This window comes from Mustelus asterias, chromosome 2, assembly GCF_964213995.1.
Source record: "Mustelus asterias chromosome 2, sMusAst1.hap1.1, whole genome shotgun sequence".
Lineage (NCBI taxonomy): Eukaryota > Metazoa > Chordata > Chondrichthyes > Carcharhiniformes > Triakidae > Mustelus > Mustelus asterias.
Window position 1 is genome coordinate 79,945,957 of NC_135802.1, and position 23,505 is coordinate 79,969,461.

The 23,505-nt window shown below is 43.8% G+C and overlaps 1 protein-coding gene across 2 annotated transcripts in view; it reads right to left on the minus strand.

Annotated features, from left to right (window-relative positions):
- LOC144509278 (serum paraoxonase/arylesterase 2-like) overlaps positions 1-23,505 on the minus strand; it is a 57,868-nt gene that overhangs the window by 4,035 nt on the left and 30,328 nt on the right. Inside the window, exons 6-8 of one of the 2 annotated variants that reach the window (XM_078237902.1) lie at positions 14,737-14,937; positions 3,837-3,918; positions 1,167-1,295 (exon numbers count right to left, since the gene is read on the minus strand). In XM_078237902.1, the coding sequence (XP_078094028.1) occupies positions 1,167-1,295; positions 3,837-3,918; positions 14,737-14,937 (412 nt within the window). Of the gene's footprint in view, positions 1-1,166; positions 1,296-3,542; positions 3,684-3,836; positions 3,919-14,736; positions 14,938-23,505 lie in introns of those variants that run through there. The other variant, XM_078237908.1, reaches the window with a different exon arrangement.

The window sequence follows — 23,505 nt, forward strand, 5'->3', positions numbered from 1 at the left end:
GTGTTCAGCATGACAAATGCAACAATTTAAAATTAAAGCAATTCAACTAGGGCCCAGTACAAGAGTGTTAGGTGATGTAGTTCAGTCTTCAACCTCACCCGGGCCCACATTTTCTTATGAAAATGAACATTACGTATTAGTATGAAAAGATTCTGCATTTATAGTTATACACAGCAGTCAAGAATCAAAACATTCAAGTTTGTTTGATGCAACATTGAGGAGGAGAGGCCTCATTCCCCAAAAATGTATAATCTGTCACTTAGGTTTTGTGGAGTGTTCAAAACACTGTGCATAGGATCCTCTTAAATTGAGAGAAGGGTCCCATGGTGTTACAATAACAATATTGGGCTGAGTTCCCACTCTTTAACACATCCCTGTGCATCCAGGGCAATAGCCAGCCCAGGACAGATTCCCACCCCCAGCCCAGCCATGTCTGAGTGTGGTTCCACCTCTTGCTGCCTTTCTTAGCTCTTATTCTTTGGCATTATGGAAGACATGAACTTGGTAGGACTGGTCATCAAGCATCTGGTCAAAGTGATGGATGGTGACACAGCTGAAAGTCTCCTTAGGGTTGATGTTAGGACTAGCCAAAATAACTGCTCATCAACCTCCAATGACGGGTGCCCTCCTTTCCTTGCTGCTCCAATCTGAAAGATCAGAAGAGAGGAAACCTGTGATTGGAAGAGCTGGAGCAGTCAGCATGGGGGAAATGGAATCTGAGATTGAAGCTGTAGGTCTGTCTGCCCCACATTCACCACTACTACAATCAGTGATCTGCAGTTTGACAAATGCTGAGGGCAGGGATGTTCCAGTGGAAAACTACAAAACTGCCTAACGGTCAGAAGCAGCAATTCCTACTGACAGCAACTATTGTTGAAACCAACATTTTGGATTTCTTTTAAGCTGGTCTGGTGGTTGAAAAGAAAGATGCCAGTGGCAGTTTTCCAAAACCCCAGTGTTGGAAATCTACCATTTGGTAGAAGTTTCATGAGTTCATTCTGTTTCTTTGCACAACCCTCACACACCCCCTTCTCCCCCCCCCCCCCCCCCCCAAATAATGTTGACACCTGCAGCTAAAGCTCAGTTTGCCTAGTGGTCGCACTAACTCTGAATTCAACTCATGTTAGAATGAGTTGAATTTTCTCTCAACATTTTAAGTAACAAACCTCAGATCCTGGGACGTTTTCAGGTTTGTAGAAGAATAGTTTCCAACAATTGGGACAGCAACCAATCCACACATCTCCAGTCTTGGGATCCACTTGCAGATTGTCAGGCAAAGTTTCCACATGCATAGTCTTCACAAGGGAGTAACCAATATTATGAGCAATTCAATTGCATCTTCAAGGTTGATAAGTATTCTTTCATATTACAGGCTAAAAATCTCACACCAAATTAATCAAGGCTATTATAACATGCCAACCAACCTGTTAAAAATAAATGATTCAGTTGTGCTAACATTGAGAGAACTTGGTGCAACTGTGTGTAAAGCATCTATCAGAACAGTGCTGATTGTAATTTCTGCCTTCATGTCATGTACCATTGCCATCCAAAAATTCAATTAAAACACTATATACGGAACCCATTTATAACCAACAAAGATTTACTCTTGAACTTCAAATGGCATCATCATATTGGAATAAGGTTTGATCCTTAAATTGAATGGTTTCATGTTTTTCATGAGAGGAACACAGGATACATGAGTAGGCCATTTGACTTATTGAACCCGTTCCACCATTCAATTAGATCAGAGCGAGCTGGAGGATACATGCAAGAGAGAGTGGGAGCTGGAGAGTGCTTGTGAGAGAGAGAAAGAGATGGGGAGCACATGCATGTGTAAGAAGGGAGCAGGAGAATGCAAGTGCGAGAGCATATGCCCGAGGAGAACCTGCATGAGAGAGAGCGTGGGAAGAAGTGCACGTGTGAGGGAGAGCGGGGGAAGGAGTGCGCACACAAGATTCGGTGTGAAGAACAGCAGGTACAAGAGTGAGGAGAGTGCATGCACGAGGAGGAGAACACGGGAGTGAAAAGGAGAGTGCATGCAAGAGGGCAAGAAGGAGATAGTGCATGAGAGAGCGAAAAGAAGAGTACACATGAGGGCATGGGAAGGAGAGCACACATGCGGATGCAAGAGAGAGAGTAGGTGTGTGGGAAGGACAGCACGCGTGCACAACAACTGCAGAGGAGGAAAGAGTGTGAGTGCTAGGAGGGCGCGTGGATGAGAGAAAAAGGGGTGCAAGCATCCGCCTACAGCCCTTTGAATTCTTTTGACCAGTCATTTGTGCATTTACAAGCCACACTTCTCCACAATAACTAAAATGCCCTCTCTCAGACCCTCTGCCTCTCCATCTCCCTCTCCCTCCTTTTTCTCCAAACTCATGTCTTTAACCCAATATAACAGATCCTTGTGCAGTTCAATGTTTTATTTGTCTGATTATGCCCCAAATCCCATTCTGGATGTCTTTTATGTTAAAAGTGCTGCATGAATGGATGTTATTGTTGGCCAAACCCAATCCCCATGGGGAAATCTGACCGAGTACCTATCCATTGTAGAAGTTGCCCAGTTTTTCTTCTTCAATTGCAATGGCTGCTCTTTATAAAAGTGCTTTAGAAGCACTTCAGTTTAGACGGCGTCTTAAATCATTTCTAAAATAGAACACTGTAGCAGTTAAAGATCAGGAAGATCAGAGTAGGAACAAGGTAGAGCATTGAAATGACAGGTAACAGAAACGTAAGGTATTCCTGCAGATTGATTGGAGGAGTTCTGGACAACAATCACCCAGTCTGCATTTGATCCCCAGCAAAGTAGAATAGACCACCTTGTGAATAGTAATAAGAATTGTAACATTATGGCATTGCTGCCATTGCAAATATCCGAAAAGTTATTCTGAATAAAATTACTGAACGAAAAGCATGAATATACCCAAGGGCCAGGTACTGAAGGAGATAGGTAGCCTTCAAAATATACCCTAGCAAGTTAAACAGGAAAAGTAAATGAGGTAAAAGGAAAATAAAATTTAAAATGGCAACATGAGGGAAGACGGTTGGAAAATAAAATTCAGGAAATTAAGCGAAAACAATTACTTTTAATTAAAATGAGCACTTGATATTGGATGAGTATTATTACAACAATGTTGGCATACATTTCATTGCTAGTGTGGGAACTTGAACATAGAAAACAGGAGCAGAAGTAGGCCATTCGGTCCCTCAAGCCTGCTTCACCATTCAGTATAATCATGGCCGATCTTCTATCTCAGCACCATACTCCCAATCTCTCCCCATACCCATTGACACCTTTACTGTCCAGAGGTATATCTATTTCCTCCTTCAATACATTTCAGTAACTTGGCCTCCACAGCCTTCAGTAGTAATGAATTCCACAGGTACACCATCCCCAGTGAAGAAATCTTTCCTTATCTCAATTCTAAAAAGCCAACTCTGTATCCTGAGACTGTTATCCCTTGTTCTAGACCTCACAGCCAGAGGAAACAACATCCCTGCATTTAGTCTGTCCGGCTGTGTCAGAATTTTATATGTTTCAATGAGATCCCCTCTCATTCTTCTAATCTCCAAGGAATACAGGCTTAGTTGACGCAATCTCTCTTCATATAATCCTGCCATCCCAGGAATCAGTGTGTAAAATAATGAAAAATTGTCAATCCTTCCAGATGTACTGGGAATGGCAACTATGGAATTTTTAAAATGACAACATTAGAAATCAGTTTTGCTGGGACAATAACTTCAAACCACACAGTAAAATTTCATTCAGATTACAGATTCCAATTGTTACAATATACAAGAGCCTTGGTTGGATTCTAAGAATGTATTCACAGTCTTACCTTTACTGGAGTCAGATTATTGTTTGGAATTATTTCCATAACATGAACAGCACAGCCTAAACTTTCTGCAATATAGATATATCTGAAATATAAAAATGGAACTTGATTTAAATGGAGAAACATTTAACCGTAAATATGCATATATATATCACCCTGCACTGAAAAGATATTAGTACAAAATAGAACCATAGAAAATTACAGCTCAGAAACAGGCCTTTTGGCCCTTCTTGTCTGTGCCGAACCATTTTTTGCCTAGTCCCACTGACCTGCACTTGGACCATATCCCTCCACACCCCTCTCATCCATGAACCTGTCCAAGTTTTTCTTAAATGTTAAAAGTGACCCCGCATTTACCACTTTATCCAGCAGCTCATTCCACACTCCCACCACTCTCTGCGTGAAGAAGCCCCCCCTAATATTCCTTTTAAACTTTTCTCCTTTCACCCTTAACCCATGCCCTCTGGTTTTTTTCTCCCCTAGCCTCAGTGGGAAAAGCCTGCTTGCATTCACTCTATCTATACCCATCAAAATCTTATACACCTCTATCAAATCTCCCCTCAATCTTCTACGCTCCAGGGAATAAAGTCCCAACCTATTCAATCTCTCTCTGTAACTCAGCTTCTCAAGTCCCGGCAACATCTTTGTGAACCTTCTCTGCACTCTTTCAACCTTATTTACATCCTTCCTGTAACTAGGTGACCAAAACTGTACACAATACTCCAAATTCGGCCTCACCAATGCCTTATATAACCTTACCATAACACTCCAACTTTTATACTCGATACTCCGATTTATAAAGGCCAATGTACCAAAGGCACTCTTTACGACCCTATCCACCTGTGACGTCACTTTTAGGGAATTCTGTACCTGTATTCCCAGATCCCTCTGTTCAACTGCACTCTTCAGAGTCCTACCATTTACCCTGTACGTTCTTCTTTGGTTTGTCCTTCCAAAGTGCAATATCTCACACTTGTCTGCGTTAAATTCCATTTGCCATTTTTCTAGTTGGTCCAAATCCCTCTGGAAGCTTTGAAAACCTTCCTCACTGTCCACTACACCTCCAATCTTTGTATCATCAGCAAACTTGCTGATCCAATTTACCACATTATCATCCAGATCATTGATATAGATGACAAACAACAATGGACCCAACACCGATCCCTGCGGCACACCACTAGTCACAGGCCTCCACTCAGAGAAGCAATCCTCCACAACCACTCTCTGGCTTCTTCCATTGAGCCAGTGTCTAATCCAATTTACTACCTCCCCATGTATACCTAGCGACTGAACCTTCCTAACTAACCTCCCATGAGGGACCTTGTCAAAGGCCTTGCTGAAATCCAGGTAGACAACATCCACCGCCTTCCCTTCATCCACCTTCCTGGTAACCTCCTCGAAAAACTCTAATAGATTGGTCAAACATGACCTACCACGCACAAAGCTATGTTGACTCTCCCTAATAAGTCCCTGTCTATCCAAATATTTGTAGATCCTATCCCTTATCACACCTTCCAATAACTTGCCCACCACCGACGTCAAACTTACTGGCCTATAATTTCCCGGATTTCTTTTGGAACCTTTTTTAAACAACGGAACAACATGAGCCACCCTCCAATCATCCGGCACCTCCCCCGTGAATACTGACATTTTAAATATGTCTGCCAGGGCCCCTGCAAGTTCAACACTCGCTTCCCTCAAGGTCCGTGGGAATACCCTATCCGGTCCTGGGGATTTATCCACTCTGATTTGCCTCAAGACAGCGAGCACCTCCTCCCCTTTAATCTGTAAAGGTTCCATGACCTCCCTTCCTGTTTGCCCTATTTCCGTAGACTCCATGCCCGTTTCCTCAGTAAATACGGATGCAAAAAATCCATTTAGTATCTCCCCCATCTCTTTTGGTTCCATACACAGTCTACCACTCTGGTCTTCAAGAGGACCAATTTTATCCCTCACTATCCTTTTGCTCCTAACATACCTATAGAAGCTCTTTGGATTTTCCTTCACTCTGTCTGCCAAAGCAACCTCATGTCTTCTTTTAGCCCTCCTGATTTCCCTCTTAAGTAGCTTCTTGCACTTTTTATACTCCTCGAGCATCTGATCTGTTCCTTGCTGCCTGTACATTTCATACAACTCTCTCTTCCTCTTAATCAGTGTTACAATCTCCCTCGAGAACCAAGGTTCCTTATTCCGATTTACTTTGCCTTTAATCCTGACAGGAACATACAAACTCTGCACTCTCAAAATTTCTCCTTTGAAGGCCTCCCACTTTCCATTTACATCCTTACCAGAGAACAGCCTGTGCCAATCCACACTTCCCAGATCCCTTCTCATTTAATCAAATTTGGCCTTTTTCCAGTTCAGAACTTCAACCCGAGGACCAGATCTATCCTTATCCACGATCAGGTTGAAACTAATGGCATTATGATCACTGGATCCAAAGTGTTCCCTCACACTCACATCCATCACCTGCCCTAACTCATTTCCCCTTAGGAGATCCAATATTGCATCCTCTCTAGTTGGCACCTCTATATACTGATGTAGAAAATTCTCCTGAACACATTTTACAAACTCTACCCCATCTACTCCTGGCATTGAAATAGACGCACCTCAAAAGATTATTTCCACCACACTCTACCCTTCCATTTGTGATTTTGCTTGAACTAACCTGTCTTTTTACCCCTGCTCCACTATCTGCTCTGGCACTCTGGTTCCCATCCCCCTGCAAATCTAGTTTAAACGCTCCCCAATAACACTAGCAAATCTCCCTGCAAGTATATTGGTCCCCTTGTAGTTTAGGTGTAACCCGTCTCTCTTGTACAGGTCCTACCTGCCCCAGAAGAGGTCCCAATGATCCAAGAATTGGAAACCCTGCCCCCTACACCAGTTCCTCAGCCACGTGTTCATCCGCCCAAGCATCCTACTCCTGCCCTCACTGGCATGTGGCTCAGGTAGCAATCCTGAGATTACTACCCTCGGGGTCCTGCTTTTTAACTTCCTTCCAAGCTCTTTGTACTCACTCTTTAGGACCTCCTCACTCTTCCTTCCCACGTCATTGGTACCGATGTGTACCACGACATCTGGCTGATCACCTTCCCACTTTAGAACACTGTGCATGCGATCAGAGACATCCCTGACCTTGGCACCTGGGAGGCAACAAACCATGCGGGAGTCTCTGTCCCGACCACAGAACCTCCTGTCCGTACCTCTGACCATTGAGTCCCCTATCTCTACTGCTCTCCTCTTCTTCATCCCACCCTTTTGCGCTGTAGAACTAGACTCAGTATCAGAGTTCCGGGTGTGGCAGCTTGTCCCAGGTAAAGCATCTCCCACGACAGGATCCAATTCAGTATACCTGTTGTGGAGGGGTATGGCCACAGGGGAACCCTGCTCTGCCTGTCCTTTCACACTGCCATTTCCTCTCCTTACAGTAACCCAATTTCCTGTGCTCTGCTGCTTAGGTGTAACTATCTCCCTAAAGCTACTGTCTATAAACTTCTCATTCTCCCGAATTAGATGGAGGTCATCAAGCTCCTTCTCCAGTTCCCTAACACGCTTTGCTAGCAGCTGCAGCTGAATGCATCCTTTGCAGGTGCTGTCGTCAGGGATACCGGAGGTCTCCCTGATCTCCCACATCCTGCAAGAGGAGCATTCCAACATCCTGCCTGGCATTTTTTTTTACTCTGGGGAAAAACAAGAATAAACTTTCTGGGAAAGAAAAAACCTACTCTCGCCTCTGCCTGTTCTCGCCGAAGCCCGTTTTGAGCCAAAGCCCTTCTGCTCTCGCTCTGCCCCCTGCTCACTCTGCTGCCCGCTACCGACGCTGCCCGCTCAAAGGTGCGGCCTACTTTGAAACCCTCCAAAACCTTCCCAGGCTGCTGCTGGGCCTACTTCCTGTTTTGAAAAAAAAACCTCCGATTTTTTTCACTAATTTAACTGAAAAATAAATAAATAAATAAAATGCACAAACAGCTCCCTTACCCTCAGCCTGCTCCTGTGGAACAAGACCTTTTCATAAGCCAATATCCCCAGGTCTCCTGTGGAACAGGTGCCACCCAAAACACCTTACATGGGTTTCTCATGGGAATTTTTTTCTTCTTGCTTTATATACTAATTACAAGAAAAATTGTGCTGGTATATAGGAAAACTGAAACTATAAAGGCAATCTGAAAGCCAACATTTGAGCTTGCAAGCTGTATCCCTATGCATGGGGAAACATCTTTGGACAGACCCAAATGGAAATGTCTCTGAAGGAAATGTTAGGATCCCAGTTGGCATTACTAGTGAGCAAGTCAGATCCCAGGATGGAACTTGGCTTGTTAGATCCTAACTTTTAGTTGTTGTTTAGATAGGTGGAAGGTGGCTATTGAGTAGAGTCACAGGAGTCAGCTGACTAACTTTTAACAAAAGAATTAAGATGAACTATTTTACAATACTGCTTCAACCCAGCTACATCTTTACAAATTTATAGAAATTTGTAAGGATAACGCAAGTTACAAAATCTATCTTGTACTCTCATGTTCACAGTAAATACACAGTCCTTGTAAACCAATAGGCAACCCGTGGTCAAACATACCACTCTCTAAACCCAAGACAGGTGCCACCCAAAACACCTTACATGGGTTTCTCATCTATTCCCTGTTTGTCACACTGTGAGCCAACTGGTCTCAATGGAACTCCTTTTCACATGAGGATTTCCAACTTCTGCTCTTGAAGAGCATTCCTGTGTATTTTCTCTCCGACAACACTTACTCTCAGATGTTATTATGAGGAATCCAACTTCAAGATTTCAACCTCCTTTCAATGTTCCTCCTCAGGATCCATCATATGCATTCAAGCTTCCTTTTCACACAACCTCTCAGAAAATCATTCGTACCAATAGAACACCATTCCTTCACACACTATTAAAGGTGTCACCAACCTTTGACTTTTCATAAGCCAATATATCCCCAGGTCTTGCAACCCTATCAATAACTTGGAGCCTCTCTGCTCCTCACTCTGAACTTTACTGAACAGAACCTTTTTTTCACAGTTTCCTGTTCTTTGTTCCTTGACTTTCTTCTGTCCCATTCCCTGGTTTCTGGGACTTTTCTGCTCTTTAGTTTGAGATCTGCTCTTTAGTTTGAGATCTGCTCTTTAGTTTGAGATCTGCTCTGCAGTCTCTCTTCTTGTCCCTATTTCAGCAGATTCTGTAAACTTGCTTCAAGGTTGTATTCTTTCAACTGCACTCAAACTGTTTTCTGTTCCCATGTGGCCTCTCTATTGCTAGGCAACAGCCTAGTTCTTTAAACTCTGTGTTTGCTTTAGGGCTGTAAAACCTTAATACAAATGCAGACATCTAAACATAACCACAGACTTTTAAAAATGAAGCTAAAACTGAAGAATTATAAATTAAGCTTCAACTTGAAGCACTCACATTAAACTATATTGATTTTCCTAACAGAAGGGCAACTAAGATATGAAAGACCAAAATATACAGAGTAAAATATGCAAATATACAAAGGGTAATCGGTGAAAAATAATCTTTACTATCGATGAACTGAGTGAAGGGAGCACACATTCAGTAGACATAGTAAATTTAGACATAATACAATTTTTTAGACCAAACATCATGACAATCAAATCAATCATTTCCTGACAAAAGCAAGCTCAGCATTTAACAAGCTCACTTATAAACTTAGGAAAGAGCAGGGAGGTTTTCTCAGAACAAAAATCAAAGTCTACTAGGCAGTGGTTCATGCATCATTTCTTTATGGATGGAAGACTTGAACAACCGACCAATGCCACATGAAGCAACTAAAAGCATTCCATCTTCACGGTGTGGTAGGACGAAATCCCCAACATCCAGCTTCTTGAAAGTGCTGTGTACCTGGCTTTAAGTGCATCCTCATCAGAGCTCAGCTTCGCAGGGGCAGCCATGTGGTCTGCATGGAAGATTCTCATGTACCAAAGGCAGTACTCTACACCCAGTTGATAATGGGAACCCGCATCTCAGGATGTCCCAAACATAGATATGAACGTAATCTGAAAGCCAACCTCCCCAGCTTGCAAGCTCAATACATGGGGGGAAGAAGATGCTTGGATAGACACAGATGGAAGTCTCTGTCACCAAGTCATTTCAACATTTGAAAAGAACAGTCAAGTGACTTCAGGGGAGGCAAGTGCGGCACAAAGCCAATGCTTCTATTCATCCCTCCAACACTGATGCAGTATCTACCATTGGCTATAGAGAGAGGTTTGGCCTAACGCCACACGTGAAACGATATCACTCATCCATTGATGCAGTGTGAGAATTCAATCATCATGAGACATTCTTAACTTTAGAAAGGTTCTACGTAAACACAATGTGTTATTACCAACTGCAGGTAGACTCGAGTGAGCAGATAAATGGAAAATACATTTTAAAGACCAATTTAGAAGCATCTCTTTGGGGATAATCAACATATACCGTAACCAGTAAAATCCTCAATTGGGTCCAATAACAGAACCATCCATGGATTCCAGATACCCAGCACTCTTTAACTTGTGTTTGGTGACATAGTGATTGTATTAATCGATTAATAATCATGAGATTTAGACCAATGATGCAGAGACAAGAACTCAAATTCGATCAAGGCAGCTGGGAAGTATAAATTAAGTTAAATAAAATTGGAATGAAAAGCTAGTATCAGTAATAATGACCGTGAAACTACTGGATTGTTATAAATGCCTGTTTGTGATGGAAATCTGCTATCCATATCTGGTCTGGCCTTTGCAGAACTTTGAACCCTCAACAATATAATTGAATCTAAACTCCCTTCCAAGATGAATGAACAAGCCACTCCATTGTGTAACAAGCCACAATGGAAAACAATCACACACAATCCAATATCAACCTAGGCACAACACAAAAAAGACACACCCAGCCCAATCAACCCTGCAAAGTCCTCCTCAATAACTTGAGATCATGCCAAAATTGTGACAACTGTCCGATGGTTGTACTCAGAATCACTTTTCACCAACATTCCAGATTCCTCCATCGCATTCCCTAGTTATGCCTTATCCCACTAACAAGGCAGAGGTGTACAGTCAGGAGGGAGGGGCATGGGGGAAACTGGTCCTGGGAGTTCCCAACCCAATAATGTTTCATGGCTGCTGCTTGTAGCTACTGCTACCAATCGATCTTCTGTCATGGTATGTCACTCTCATGTGCCTTGCACCATCCTCACACATAGGGCAGAATTTTCCCAACTCGCCCTTTGTTCTTTGTTCATAAGAATCATAGCGGGCAGGAAACGGACCATGCAAATGTCCATTGATCTTGGGTGGGATTCTCTGGTGTTGGGGTGAGTGCGGCAGGAAAATCCTGTCCATAGACTTTAGCTCCTCTGCTGCCACTCTATATGTCTAGGTCAACCCTTCTATCTGCTGGAGGCTTCCCTCAAAGATTGTCCTAGAGCCTCAAGGAATTAAAGTTTAAATCTCCTGTAAACCGTTGCAAGCAATCTGGGAGAAAAATCACAATGGCATTAAAAAATGTTTTTCTATTTCTTTTGAAGACCTAGTTATTAGTTATAAAAATTATTGGAGATGAGGAAGCAAAGACTGTTTTTCTGGATAGATTGATTGGCCGTGGGAGATCAAATGAAAAGTTGCAGGAAAGTCCCAACTGTTCAGTCGGGGAGGGGGGAGGGGAAGTGCTGCCACTCTGCAGTAGCGATCACTTGGTGGGAGAGGAACTGCTGCCACTCTAGCAGCGATCATGGGGGGGGTGGGTGGCGATTGGTCTGGGCGAGGGGGGGCATTGGTCTGGGCTGGGGGGTGAGATCAGCTGTGCAGTCCCGCAGTAGCAGGGGAGGCGGGGGGAATGGTTTCGGCCACGAAGGCTGAGGCAGTGACAGATCTCTGTGGTCTCAGAGCACAGAAATCTTCATGTGCGCAATGGCTCCCTCTGCTGCTATCAGCCGGCTTTCAGACAATTTAGGCAACACCCAATTCCCCTGCTGGCAAATTTCAAGTTTGTCAAGATTTTTTTGACAGAGTCAGGTAGGATTCGATTTTGAAGTCTCCCAAAAAACTGCACGAATTTCTCCCATTTTGACACTTGTTCGCGGCTTCGAATATTCTTGGTAAGATTGCCCCCTAAAAAAAGAAGTTACCAGATGTCTTACTGGTGGAAGTCCATTCAGGTAAGCTCAGGAGGATTGAGTGAAGGGACTTTAAAGAAAACTGTGGGAGACGTGCCCCAGTGTAACAAGGAGGAGAACCTTTTAAAATACCCAGAGGGATTCAGGACATTAAAACATTTAAACTTTAAAAAGCTGAGGGTGTAGTGTAATTCAGAAACATAGTGTAGTCTAATTTGTACTGCATCCTGTACCTTGATAGATGAAGGTTGTAGTGTAATGTGCTTAAGTCATTTTATTTCATTGGATGAGAAACTCCTGCCCAATCCAACTTAAACTTGAAGAAGATACTTTTCCATTTCATTTACTTCCGCTGGGAAATTTATTTTGTTTCTCTGTGGTTTTTTCACTTCTTAGAACAAAGAAAAGTACAACACAGGAACAGATCCTTCGGCCCTCCAAGCCTGTGCTAATCATGATGCCCGAACTAAAGTTAAAAAAACACTTCTAGAACATAGAACATAGAAAGCCACAGCACAAACAGGCCCTTCGGCCCACAAGTTGCGCTGATCATATCCCTACCTCTAGGCCTATCTATAGCCCTCAATCCCATTAAATCCCATGTACTCATCCAGAAGTCTCTTAAAAGACCCCAACGAGTTTGCCTCCACCACCACCGACGTCAGCCGATTCCACTCACCCACCACCCTCTGAGTGAAAAACTTACCCCTGACATCTCCTCTGTACCTACCCCCCAGCACCTTAAACCTGTGTCCTCTCGTAGCAACCATTTCAGCCCTTGGAAATAGCCTCTGAGAGTCTACCCTATCCAGACCTCTCAACATCTTGTAAACCTCTATCAGGTCACCTCTCATCCTTCGTCTCTCCAGGGAGAAGAGACCAAGCTCCCTCAACCTATCCTCATAAGGCATGCCCCCCAATCCAGGCAACATCCTTGTAAATCTCCTCTGCACCCTTTCAATGGCTTCAACATCTTTCCTGTAATGAGGTGACCAGAACTGCGCGCAGTACTCCAAGTGGGGTCTAACCAGGGTCCTATAAAGCTGCAGCATTATCTCCCGACTCCTAAACTCAATCCCTCGATTAATGAAGGCTAGTATGCCGTATGCCTTCTTGACCGCATCCTCCACCTGCGAGGCCGATTTAAGAGTCCTATGGACCCGGACCCCAAGGTCCTTCTGATCCTCTACACTGCTAAGAATGGTACCCTTCATATTATACTGCTGCTTCATCCCATTGGATCTGCCAAAATGGATCACTACACACTTATCCGGGTTGAAGTCCATCTGCCCAATCAGTTCTGCCCTTACTCAGTTCATATCCCTCTATTCCCTCCTTATTCATGTACCCATCCAGGTACTTCTTAAATATTGCTAATGTGTCTGTTTCTACCACCTGCTCTGGCAGCGCGTTCCAGACACCCAGCACACTGTGTGTGACAAAAATCATCCGTACAGCTCCCTTAAACTTTCTCCATCTCACCTTGAACCTGTGCCCCCTAGTAATTGACACTTCCACCCCGGGAAAATGCCTCTGATTATCTACCCTGTCTATGCCTCTCATAATTTTGTAGACATCTATCAGGTCTCCCCTCAGCCTCTGTCTTCCCTATGAAAACAATCCTAGTTTATTCAACCTCTCCTCATAGTCAACACCCTCGACACCAGGCAACATCCTGGTGAACTTTCTTTGCACTCTCTCCAAAGCTTCCATGTCCTTCTGGTAGTGTGGCGACCAGAACTGCATGCAATACTCCAAATGATGTCAAGAGAGGGAAAGGTAGAGGTCAGAGAGAGGTGTTGGTTTTACATATTATCCACGTTCTCTGACCCTTCACCACACCCAGCACGGTGACACGGCTTGGGTCTCTGTCTGTGAGGAGTTTGCACATTCTCCCCATGTCTGTGTGGGTTTCCTCTGGGTATTCTGGATTCCTCCCACAGTCCAAAGATGTGTGGGTTAGGTGGATTGTCCATGCTAAATTGCCCCTTAGTGTCAGGGGGACTAGCTAGAGTAAATACATGGGTGGGATTGTGGTCGGTGCAGACTCGATGGGCCGAATGGCCTCCTTCTGCACTGTAGGATTCTATGATTCTATCACTGATCTGAGATGGGTGGTGAGAAATCTGTTCAATTGTTAAAGTTAAGCTTTCTCCTTTTACTGTGAATTACTGTTACTTGATACTTTGCTTTTTATCTTTCTGACTTGCTACCTTTTTAACAGTTGATAACTTTTCTGAATTCACCATTTAAAGTGTTCATTCTGCTCAATCGGATTCTCAATCGGGAGCAGATTGCCATATGGTTGAGTCTGTAGAACCTGATGTGATTTACAATTGGGAGTTATTGCAAACAAGAGAACCCCATAAATCTTGGTTCAAATAAATCAAAGTTCTTACACCGGTCACTCCAAAACCAGGCAGCTGGTGAGTGTACCACCTATAACTGTTTTTGTAATTTATGTTCTATATCTTTTGCTATTTTAAAATTTATTTTGGAAGTTATTTCATTTACACACGTTCTGTCGAGAAGGGTCCTAAAGAACCTAGCAACAGCTTTTATTTTGATTGCAAATGAAACAACTGATTCACTTAAATGTTGTTTCACTTAAAGTTGCACTTTGCAGGAACATAACTACACCGTTAAGCAAGGAATGACTGCCTGGTACTGAATGACTCCTTGCTCTACATAAGTATACAAAAGAACGATTTATTTACAGGAGTTTCCCTTGATCACAGCCCATTGTTTAACAAGTAAAACTATCAGAACTTACTCACTTTCTGTCAGGTGAAATATTAATCCCATTGGCTATTCGGAATCCTGTTGCCACTTCTTTCACTTCAGAGGGACTGTAGTAAATAACCGTGCACCATGAAAAGCCCAGAACAAGTTCCAAGATCTTCAAGGACTCGTGAGAAAAGTAGTGGTCGTTGGTGGCATAGAAACTGTCAGGGCTCAGTGCTACAATATCATTCACACTAGAAGAGAACAATGAAGAAATTAATTTATAAAATTGGGAACAAATTACAGACTTTAAGTTGCACCACAAATGCTTTTACCATATCCAAAGTCTTGGGTTTTGATCTGCAAAGAACAATATTTCTCAAAAATGCCGAACTTTACTTGAGTTTTTAAAGTTTATTTATTAGTCACAAGTAGGCTTACATTCACACTGCAATGAAGTTACTGTGAAAATCCCCTCATCGTCACATTCCAGCACCTGTTCAGGTACATTGAGGGAGAATTTAACATGGCCAATGCACCTAACCAACACGTCTTTCAGAATGTGGGAGGAAACCGGAGCACCCGGAGGAAACCCACGCAGACATGGGGAAAATGTGCAAACTACACAAAGACGATGACCCAAGCTGAGAATCGAACCCAGGTCCCTGGCGCTGTGAGACAGCGGTGCTAACCCACTGTGCCACCGTTCCACCCCATCTGTCTGTACAGTTTCACACAGACATGCTGTGGGGGAGGGGTGTTATAAACGCCTATGAATACAGCAGAACAGAGCAGAGGACCTTTTGATATTTTCAGTGCTTTTGGAGGTCAACATTTTTGGTTTACTGCTCCTCAGTCGAAAGTGCTAAAATTATGCCAAATGGTTTTTTTAATAAAACAAGAGAATTCTGTAAAGATCAGCACATCAGGCAGCATCTTTGGAGAAAGAAACAGTGTTAACATTTGAACTGGAGAAAGTTAGAGATGTGACAGATTTTAAATATGATGTGGAGCAAACGGTGTTGGACTGGGGTGGGCACAGTAAGTAGCCTCACAACACCAGGTTAAAGTCCAACAGGTTTATTTGGTAGCACGAGCTTTCGGAGTGTTGCCCCTTCATCAGGTGAGTGATTTGATTTATTATTGTCACATGTATTAAGATACAGTGAAAAGTATTGTTTCTTGCGTGCTATACAGACAAAGCATACCGTTCATAGAGAAGGAAACGAGAGAATGCAGAATGTACTGTTACAGTCATAGCTAGGATATAGAGAAAGATCAACTTAATGCAAGGTAAGTCCATTCAAAAGTCTGACAGCAGCAGGGAAGAAGCTGTTCTTGAGTCGGTTGGTACGTGACCTCAGACTTTTGTATCTTTTTCCCGAAGGAAGAGGACGGAAGAGAGAATGTCCAGGGTGCGTGGGGTCCTTAATTATGCTGGCTGCTTTGCCGAGGCAGCGGGAAGTGTAGACAGTCAATGGATGGGAGGCTGGTTTGTGTGAGGGATTGGGCCACATTCATGACCTTTTGTAGTTCCTTGCGGTCTTGGGCAGAGCAGGAGCCATACCAAGCTGTGATACAACCAGAAAGAATGTTTTCTATGGTGCATCTGTAAAAGTTGGTGAGTGTCGTAGTTGACATGCCAAATTTTCTTAGTCGTCTGAGAAAGTAGAGACGGTGGGCTTTCTTAACTATAATGTTGGAATGGGGGGACCAGGACAGATTGTTGGTGATCTGGACACCTAAAAACTTGAAGCTCTCGACCCTTTCTACTTCGTCCCCATTGATGTAGACAGGGGCATGTTCTCCTTTACGCTTCCTGAAGTCGATGACAATCTCCTTTGTTTTGTTGACATTGAGGGAGAGATTACTGTTCACAAACAGGGCATATATAGACACAAACTCAATTACAAGATAATGGTTGGAATGCGACAACAGGTAATCACTGTACTTCACTGTACCGCAAGCCCACGGATAACCTCACAATGCTCCACTTCTCCAGCTTCCACCCTAAAACACATTAAAGAAGCCATTCCCTATGGACCTCCGTATACACAGGATCTGCTCAGATGAGGAGGATCGCAACAGACACCTTCAGACGCTGAAAGACGCCCTCGTAAGAACAGGATATGGCGCTCAACTCATCGATCGACAGTTCTGACGCGCCACAGTAAAAAACTGCACAGACCTCCTCAGAAGACAAACACGGGACACAGCGGACAGAGTACCCTTCGTCGTCCAGTACTTCCCCAGAGCAGAGAAGCTACGACATCTTTTCCAGAGCCTTCAAAATGTCATCGATGAAGACAAACATCTCGCTAAGGCCATCTCCACACCTCCACTACTTGCCTTCAAACAACCACGCAACCTCAAACATTACGCAGCAAACTATTCAGCCTTCAGGAGAACAGTGACCACGAAACCGCACAACTCTGCCACAGCAACCTTTGCAAGACGTGCTGGATCATCGACACGGATGCCATCATCTCGCATGAGAACACCATCCACTAGGTACACGGTACATACACTTGTGACTCGGCCAACATTGTCTACCTGATACACTGCAGGAAAGGATGTCCCGAGGCCATGCAGATGCTACGAAAATGGATGAATGGACACCGCTCGACAATCACCAGGCAGGAGTGTTCCCTTCCTGTTGGGAAACACTTCAGCAGTCAAGGGCATTCAGCCTCTGATCTTAGGGTAAGCGTTTTCCAAGGCGGCCTTCACGACACATGACAACGCAGAATCGCTGAGCAGAAACTGATAGCCAAGTTCTGCACACATGAAGACGGCCTCAACCGGGATCTTGGATTCATGTCACACTATCTGTAACCCCCACAACTTCCCTGGGCTTGCAAAATCTCACTAACTGTCCTGGCTGGAGACAATTCACACCTCCTTTAACCTGTGCTTAACCCTCTCTCCACTCACATTGTCTGCACCTGTAAAGACTTGATTACCTGTTAAGACTCGCATTTAAACCATTATTTTGTAATTGAGTTTGTATCTTTATATGCCCTGTTTGTGAACCGAACTCTTCACTCACCTGATGAAGGGGCAACGCTCCGAAAACTTGTGCACCCAGAGGGATCTGGGTGTGCAAGTCCACAGATCCTTAAAGGTGGAAGCGCAGGTGGAAAAGGTGGTGAAGAAGGCATATGGCATGCTTACCTTTATTGGACGGGGCATAGAGTATAAAAGTTGGCATATGATGTTGCAGTTATATAGAACGTTGGTTAGGCCACATTTGGAATACTGCGTCCAGTTCTGGTCGCCACACTACCAGAAGGACGTGGAGGCTTTGCAGAGAGCACAGAAAAGGTTTATCAGGATGTTGCCTGGTATGGAAGGTATTAGCTATGAGGTGAGATTGAGTAAACTAGGGTTGCTCTCCCTGGAAAGACGGAGGTTGAGGGGCGACCTAATAGAAGTTTATAAAATTATGAAGGGCATAGATAGGGTGAACAGTTGGAAGTTTTTTCCCAGGTCAGAAATGACAAACACAAGGGGTCACAAGTTCAAGGTAAGGGGGGCAAGGTTCAATACAGATATGCGGGGGATGTATTTTACACAGAGGGTGGTGGGGGCCTGGAATGCACTACCGAGCAAGGTGGTTGAGGCAGACACGCTAGGATCATTTAAGACTTATCTAGATAGCCACATGAACAGACTGGGAATAGAGGGATATAAACGGATGGTCTAGTTAGGAACCCATGATCGGTGCAGGCTTGGAGGGCCGAAGGGCCTGTTCCTGTGCTGTATTGTTCTTTGTTCTTTGTTTGCTCCCAAATAAACCTGTTGGAATTTAACCTGGTGTTGTGAGATGACTAACAGGTTTTAAACAAGCTGAGACAGAGAAGGGTTGGGTAAAGGAATGTGTCTTAATAGTAGTGATCGCTTGAGGTTCCTCTACCAAATGAACCTTTCCCAATATCCAATTTGGTTAAAAAAAAGTTTTGCTCCTGATAATTGGGGATTCAATTCCTTTGATGCCAGGATCTTACATTGGCATCTCTTTCGAGCGGGTTTGGATGAAGTTTACCCAGATTGTACCATTTCTTTCCAGTATGCACGTGATAGAGCTGTGCCAGTCACTATGCTGATGCACATGATTGGTAAGCTCCAAGTCACCTAACTCGCTCTTAAGCTTCTCCTGTCTGTGCACCGTGCACATTCTCGGAGTGTCAATGAACGGGATTGCATCTTCTGCCTCAAATTTCCTAAAATGTTAAATTTATCTACATATCAGTTGGAGGTCACAAACTGACTCTTCTGCTAAGATTGGTATCTCATGTATCATCACAATGTTGAGTTCCATGTGTGCTGGTAATCCTGCTACTGCTGGCCCACTCCTGTTTACCAGGTAGAATACTCATGGTTTCCATGCAGACTTGCTGTAACTCCATTTCAATGTCAATGTAGTAGTGCGATGAATGAATGTCCCGTTGTATGTAGTCGGTGTGGCTGTTGTAGATTGTATTTTCAATAGTTCAAATACAAACCCTTCAGGTCTCTGACTCCCAAAATGTTCACACACACCACTGTCAACTTTGGTGGTGAGCACACGTTGGTCACTGTTATTTGGGCATATGATTCTGACAACAGCAAAAGCCCCTGTGTGACTTTATCCACACATCATGTCACATTCACAAAGCAGAAAGCTTTCAAGTTGCAGATTTCTCCAACCTGGAATCTTCACCCTGGTCCATTCTGCCACTAATCTTGTGTATATATTTCTGTTGATGTTGGTTTCTGGCACACACCCCTGTTGTGGCTGCCAGTATGCTGCACATAGGTTTACTTTGGTCATTCATATCTAACTGTAACCTCTGATCACACCTCTGAGACCAGGTTTACTGCATTGGCAGGGCCAATGCCCTCTTTCATCCTGTACTTTGAAAAGGTCTTGGAACATTGGACAGCTAGATGCAAGGTTCAATGGGATGAAAAAGGATCTCACCAGGGTACAATGGAACCAGAGACTGACAGAATAAACTGGAATGGGACAATAAGCGATCTTTTAAGGAAATGTTTCAGTTACAGTCTTTATACATTCTAAGAGTTAAAGGGAGGGGAAACAAAGTCCAGGCTCCTCGAGATTATGATGAATCAAAAAAAAAGTAAAGAGGTTGTATGATGCATGTCAGATGAACTTTTCAAGCAAGAACCAGGACACATACAATAGGTTGAGTTTGAAGCGAAGACAAAAATAAGACTGGCAGAGAGAGCGAGTATGAGAACAGAATGGCAATTAACATAAAAGCAAATCCAAAAATCTTTGAGCAGCATGTAAATAGTAAGCAGTGGAGGGTATATGATTAGAGGCACAGGGCAAGGCTAGAATATTTAACCAGCATTTTGTATTTGTGTTTACCAAGAAAGATGCTGACAAAATATCAGTAGAAGTGAAGATGGTGGAGGTAATGGATGGGTAGAATGTACTGGAAAAGCTGACTGGGTAAGACCTGGTCCAGCTTGTATCCCAGGTTGCTAAAGGAAGTAGAGGTGGAGCTAAACGAAGGGTTTGCCATAATCTTCCAAACTTCCTTATAAATGGGGGAGGGGATAGAGATTAGAGAGTGGCAAATGTGACACCCTTATTCAAGAAAGGGTAGAGGGACAGTCCTGGCAACTATTGGCCAATTAGTTTAACATCTGATGGGCAAGGTTTTGGAAATGTTACTGGGGAAAGGAAAATGACAAAGACTTGGAGAGGTTTGAGTTAATTAAGGCACAGATTGTAAGAGGTAGATAATGCTTGACTAATATATTTTGGCAGAAATGGAGAGGCAATGTAGACTTAATGGGCTGGAATTAGTGAGCCCGAAAGGAGCCTTGTCCATCAATTGGAGAACCGGGCAGGGAAGGCCTTTCAGGCAATTAAATGGCCACATCGGCCCATCACCCCAAATCCAGGATCCTGCTGGTTGAAGTGGTGCTCAAATTCCTGGCCAGTGGCCAACAACTCACCATTGCCATCAGTGCCACTGGGAGTGGTGACTGCTGCCAGCAATGCACTTACCAGAGGTCCAGGATCACCAAGGGACTCCAGGCCAAAGGTGAGCAAGGTGCCCGATAATCAGGGCTCCCTTCTCAGAACCCCGGCAGAGTTTGTTGGCTTGCCTTCCAGAAGAGCGAAAAAGCCATGTAACTTCTGTTTAATCTCAATCACCACTAAATTACAGTGGACTAGGGGATAATGTGTGCTAATTAGCTCATTATTAACATCCCACTGGTGGCATCGGCCTGCATCAGCCCTTTCCTCTCTCAGACTTAATAACTGTGGGGAACTATTGCCAAAAGCTGGCACCAATCATCAGCTGTGAATATGGTTGCCATCTTTCCTACCACGATGAGGGCATGATTAGAAAAGCAGAAAGGATTTTGGGCTTCATAAATGCAAGCATCAAGTACAAAAGTAGGGAAGTTATACCAAATATTTACAAAGCTCTGGTTAGGCCACAACTAGGGAATTACGTTCGGTTCTGGTCACTACACTTTAGGAAAGATGTGAGAGTCCTTGAGAGGGTGGAGAGGAGATTTACCAAAATGGTTCCAGGGTTGAGAGAATTTAGTGACAAGGTTAGGTCAGAGAAGTAGAGATTGTTCTCCTTGCCAAGGAGATTGAGGGGAGTTTTGAAAGGGGTCTACAGGTTTAGATAAGGGTAAACAAGGAAAGTTGTTCCCTTTAATTGATGTCACGAGGACTGGGGGACACAAAAGCAGGTTGGATGTGAGGAAGAACTTCAAAAAAACAGTGAGTGGTAATGACATGAGAGTCATTATCTAGGAGAGAGGTGAAAATCATTGATTTCAAAAGGAAATTGAATGGGGTGTGAAGGAAAATAAACTTGCAGGGCTTGGACAGTACAATAAGGAAATGGGACAGACTGAATTGTTCCACAGGGTCAGCATGGAACTGATGGATCAAATGGCCTCCATTTGTGTCATAATGACTCCATGAACAATGGGTTCTTCTGCTGAAAGTGCCACCAGAAAATCAAAATGAAAATTCACCCTTTTGAATTTCATCAAATGAAGTATTTGTATCAACAAACTGGGTCAGGCCTATCAACCCATGCATTCAATGTTAGTGCTGCTTCACATCTCTGGACAGCTTTAATCACAAATTCAGTTAGAAATTAACAGGTGATTAAATAGGTCAAGAAAGAATATAAAATGCACAGCAGTTGTAGCTAAGCATTATAGCAGAAGAACTCAGTACACCAGCTGGAGAATGAATATTAAAATTACAAGCATGCTTGAAATTGAGAACAAGTATAAAATAGTAATTTTGTTTATTCTTCCTCAGGATGTGGACATTGTTGGCTAGGCCACCATTTACAGCCATCCCTAACTGTCCTTGAGTGGTGGTAAGCCATGTCCTTGAACTACTGCAATCCACCTGATGCAGGTACACCCACAGTGCTGTTAGGAAAGAAATTCGAGGATTCTGACCCAGTAACAGTGAAGGAATGGCGATATAGTTCCCAGTCAGAATGGTATGTGGCTTTGAGAGGAACTTGCAGGTGATGGGGTCCCCATGCATCTGCTGCCTTGGTTCTCCTGGGTGGTGGGGGTTGCAGGTTTTGGAAGGTGCTGTCAAAGGAGCTTTCTTGAGTTCCTGTGCATTTTGTAGATAGTACATACTGCTGTCACTGTGCATCAGTGGTGGAGTGAATGTTTAAGGTAGCGGATGGGGTTCCGATCAAGTGGGCTACTTTGTGCTGGATGGATTCAGTAAGCTTCTTGAGTGTTGTGGGATCAGCACTCGGTCAGATAAGTGGAGAGTACTCATCACAGACGTGTGCTTTGATGTCAAGGGCAGTCACTCTCACATCACCTTAGTTCAGATCTTCAGTCCACATTTGGACCAATGCTGTAATGAAATCAGCAGCTGAGTGGCCCTGGCATTGTTAGGGATTAAGGAAGATATCTCTGAAGCACTGACCATTATTCTAGGGAAATACCAAAAGATTGGAAATAGCCTAATGGAGGTATCCATATTCAAAAATGTGATAAAGAGACAGGGAACTACAGACACATTTATCTATTTCCATTCCAAGTAAAATCATAGAGTTGATTTTTGGGAGTAAACTTGACTATTTCAAAACAACAATGGGGAGGCATGGTGGCACAGTGGTTAGCATTGCTGCCTCAAAGTGCCAGGGACCCAGGTTCAATTCCCAGCTTAGGTCACTGTCTGTGTGGAGTTTGCACATCCTCCCTGCGTCTGCGTGGGTTTCCTCCGAGTGCTCCGGTTTCCTCCCACAGTCTGAAAGACGTGCTGGTTAGGTGCATTGACTTGAACAAGCGCCGGAGTGAGGCGACTCGGGGAATTTCACAGTAACTTCATTACAGTGTTAATGTAAGCCTTACTTGTGACTAATAAATAAACTTTAACTTTGTTAAACAGCAGTCAGTGTAGATTCAGAAAGCAAAGATGCTGCCTCAAAAATCTCCTAATTTTAAGACAATTCACATGGTTGTTGGGGAGCACTTCAGCGGTCACGGGCATTCGGCCTCTGATATTCGGGTAAGCGTTCTCCAAGGCGGCCTTCGCGACACACGACGGCGCAGAGTCGCTGAGCAGAAACTGATAGCCAAGTTCCGCACACACGAGGACGGCCTCAACCGGGATATTGGGTTCATGTCACACTATTTGTAACCCCCACAGTTTGCCTGGACCTGCAGAGTTTCACTGGCTGTCTTGTCTGGAGACAATACACATCTTTTTAGCCTGTCTTGATGCTCTCTCCACTCACGTTGTTTGTTTCTTAAAGACTTGATTAGATGTAAGTATTCGCATTCCAACCATT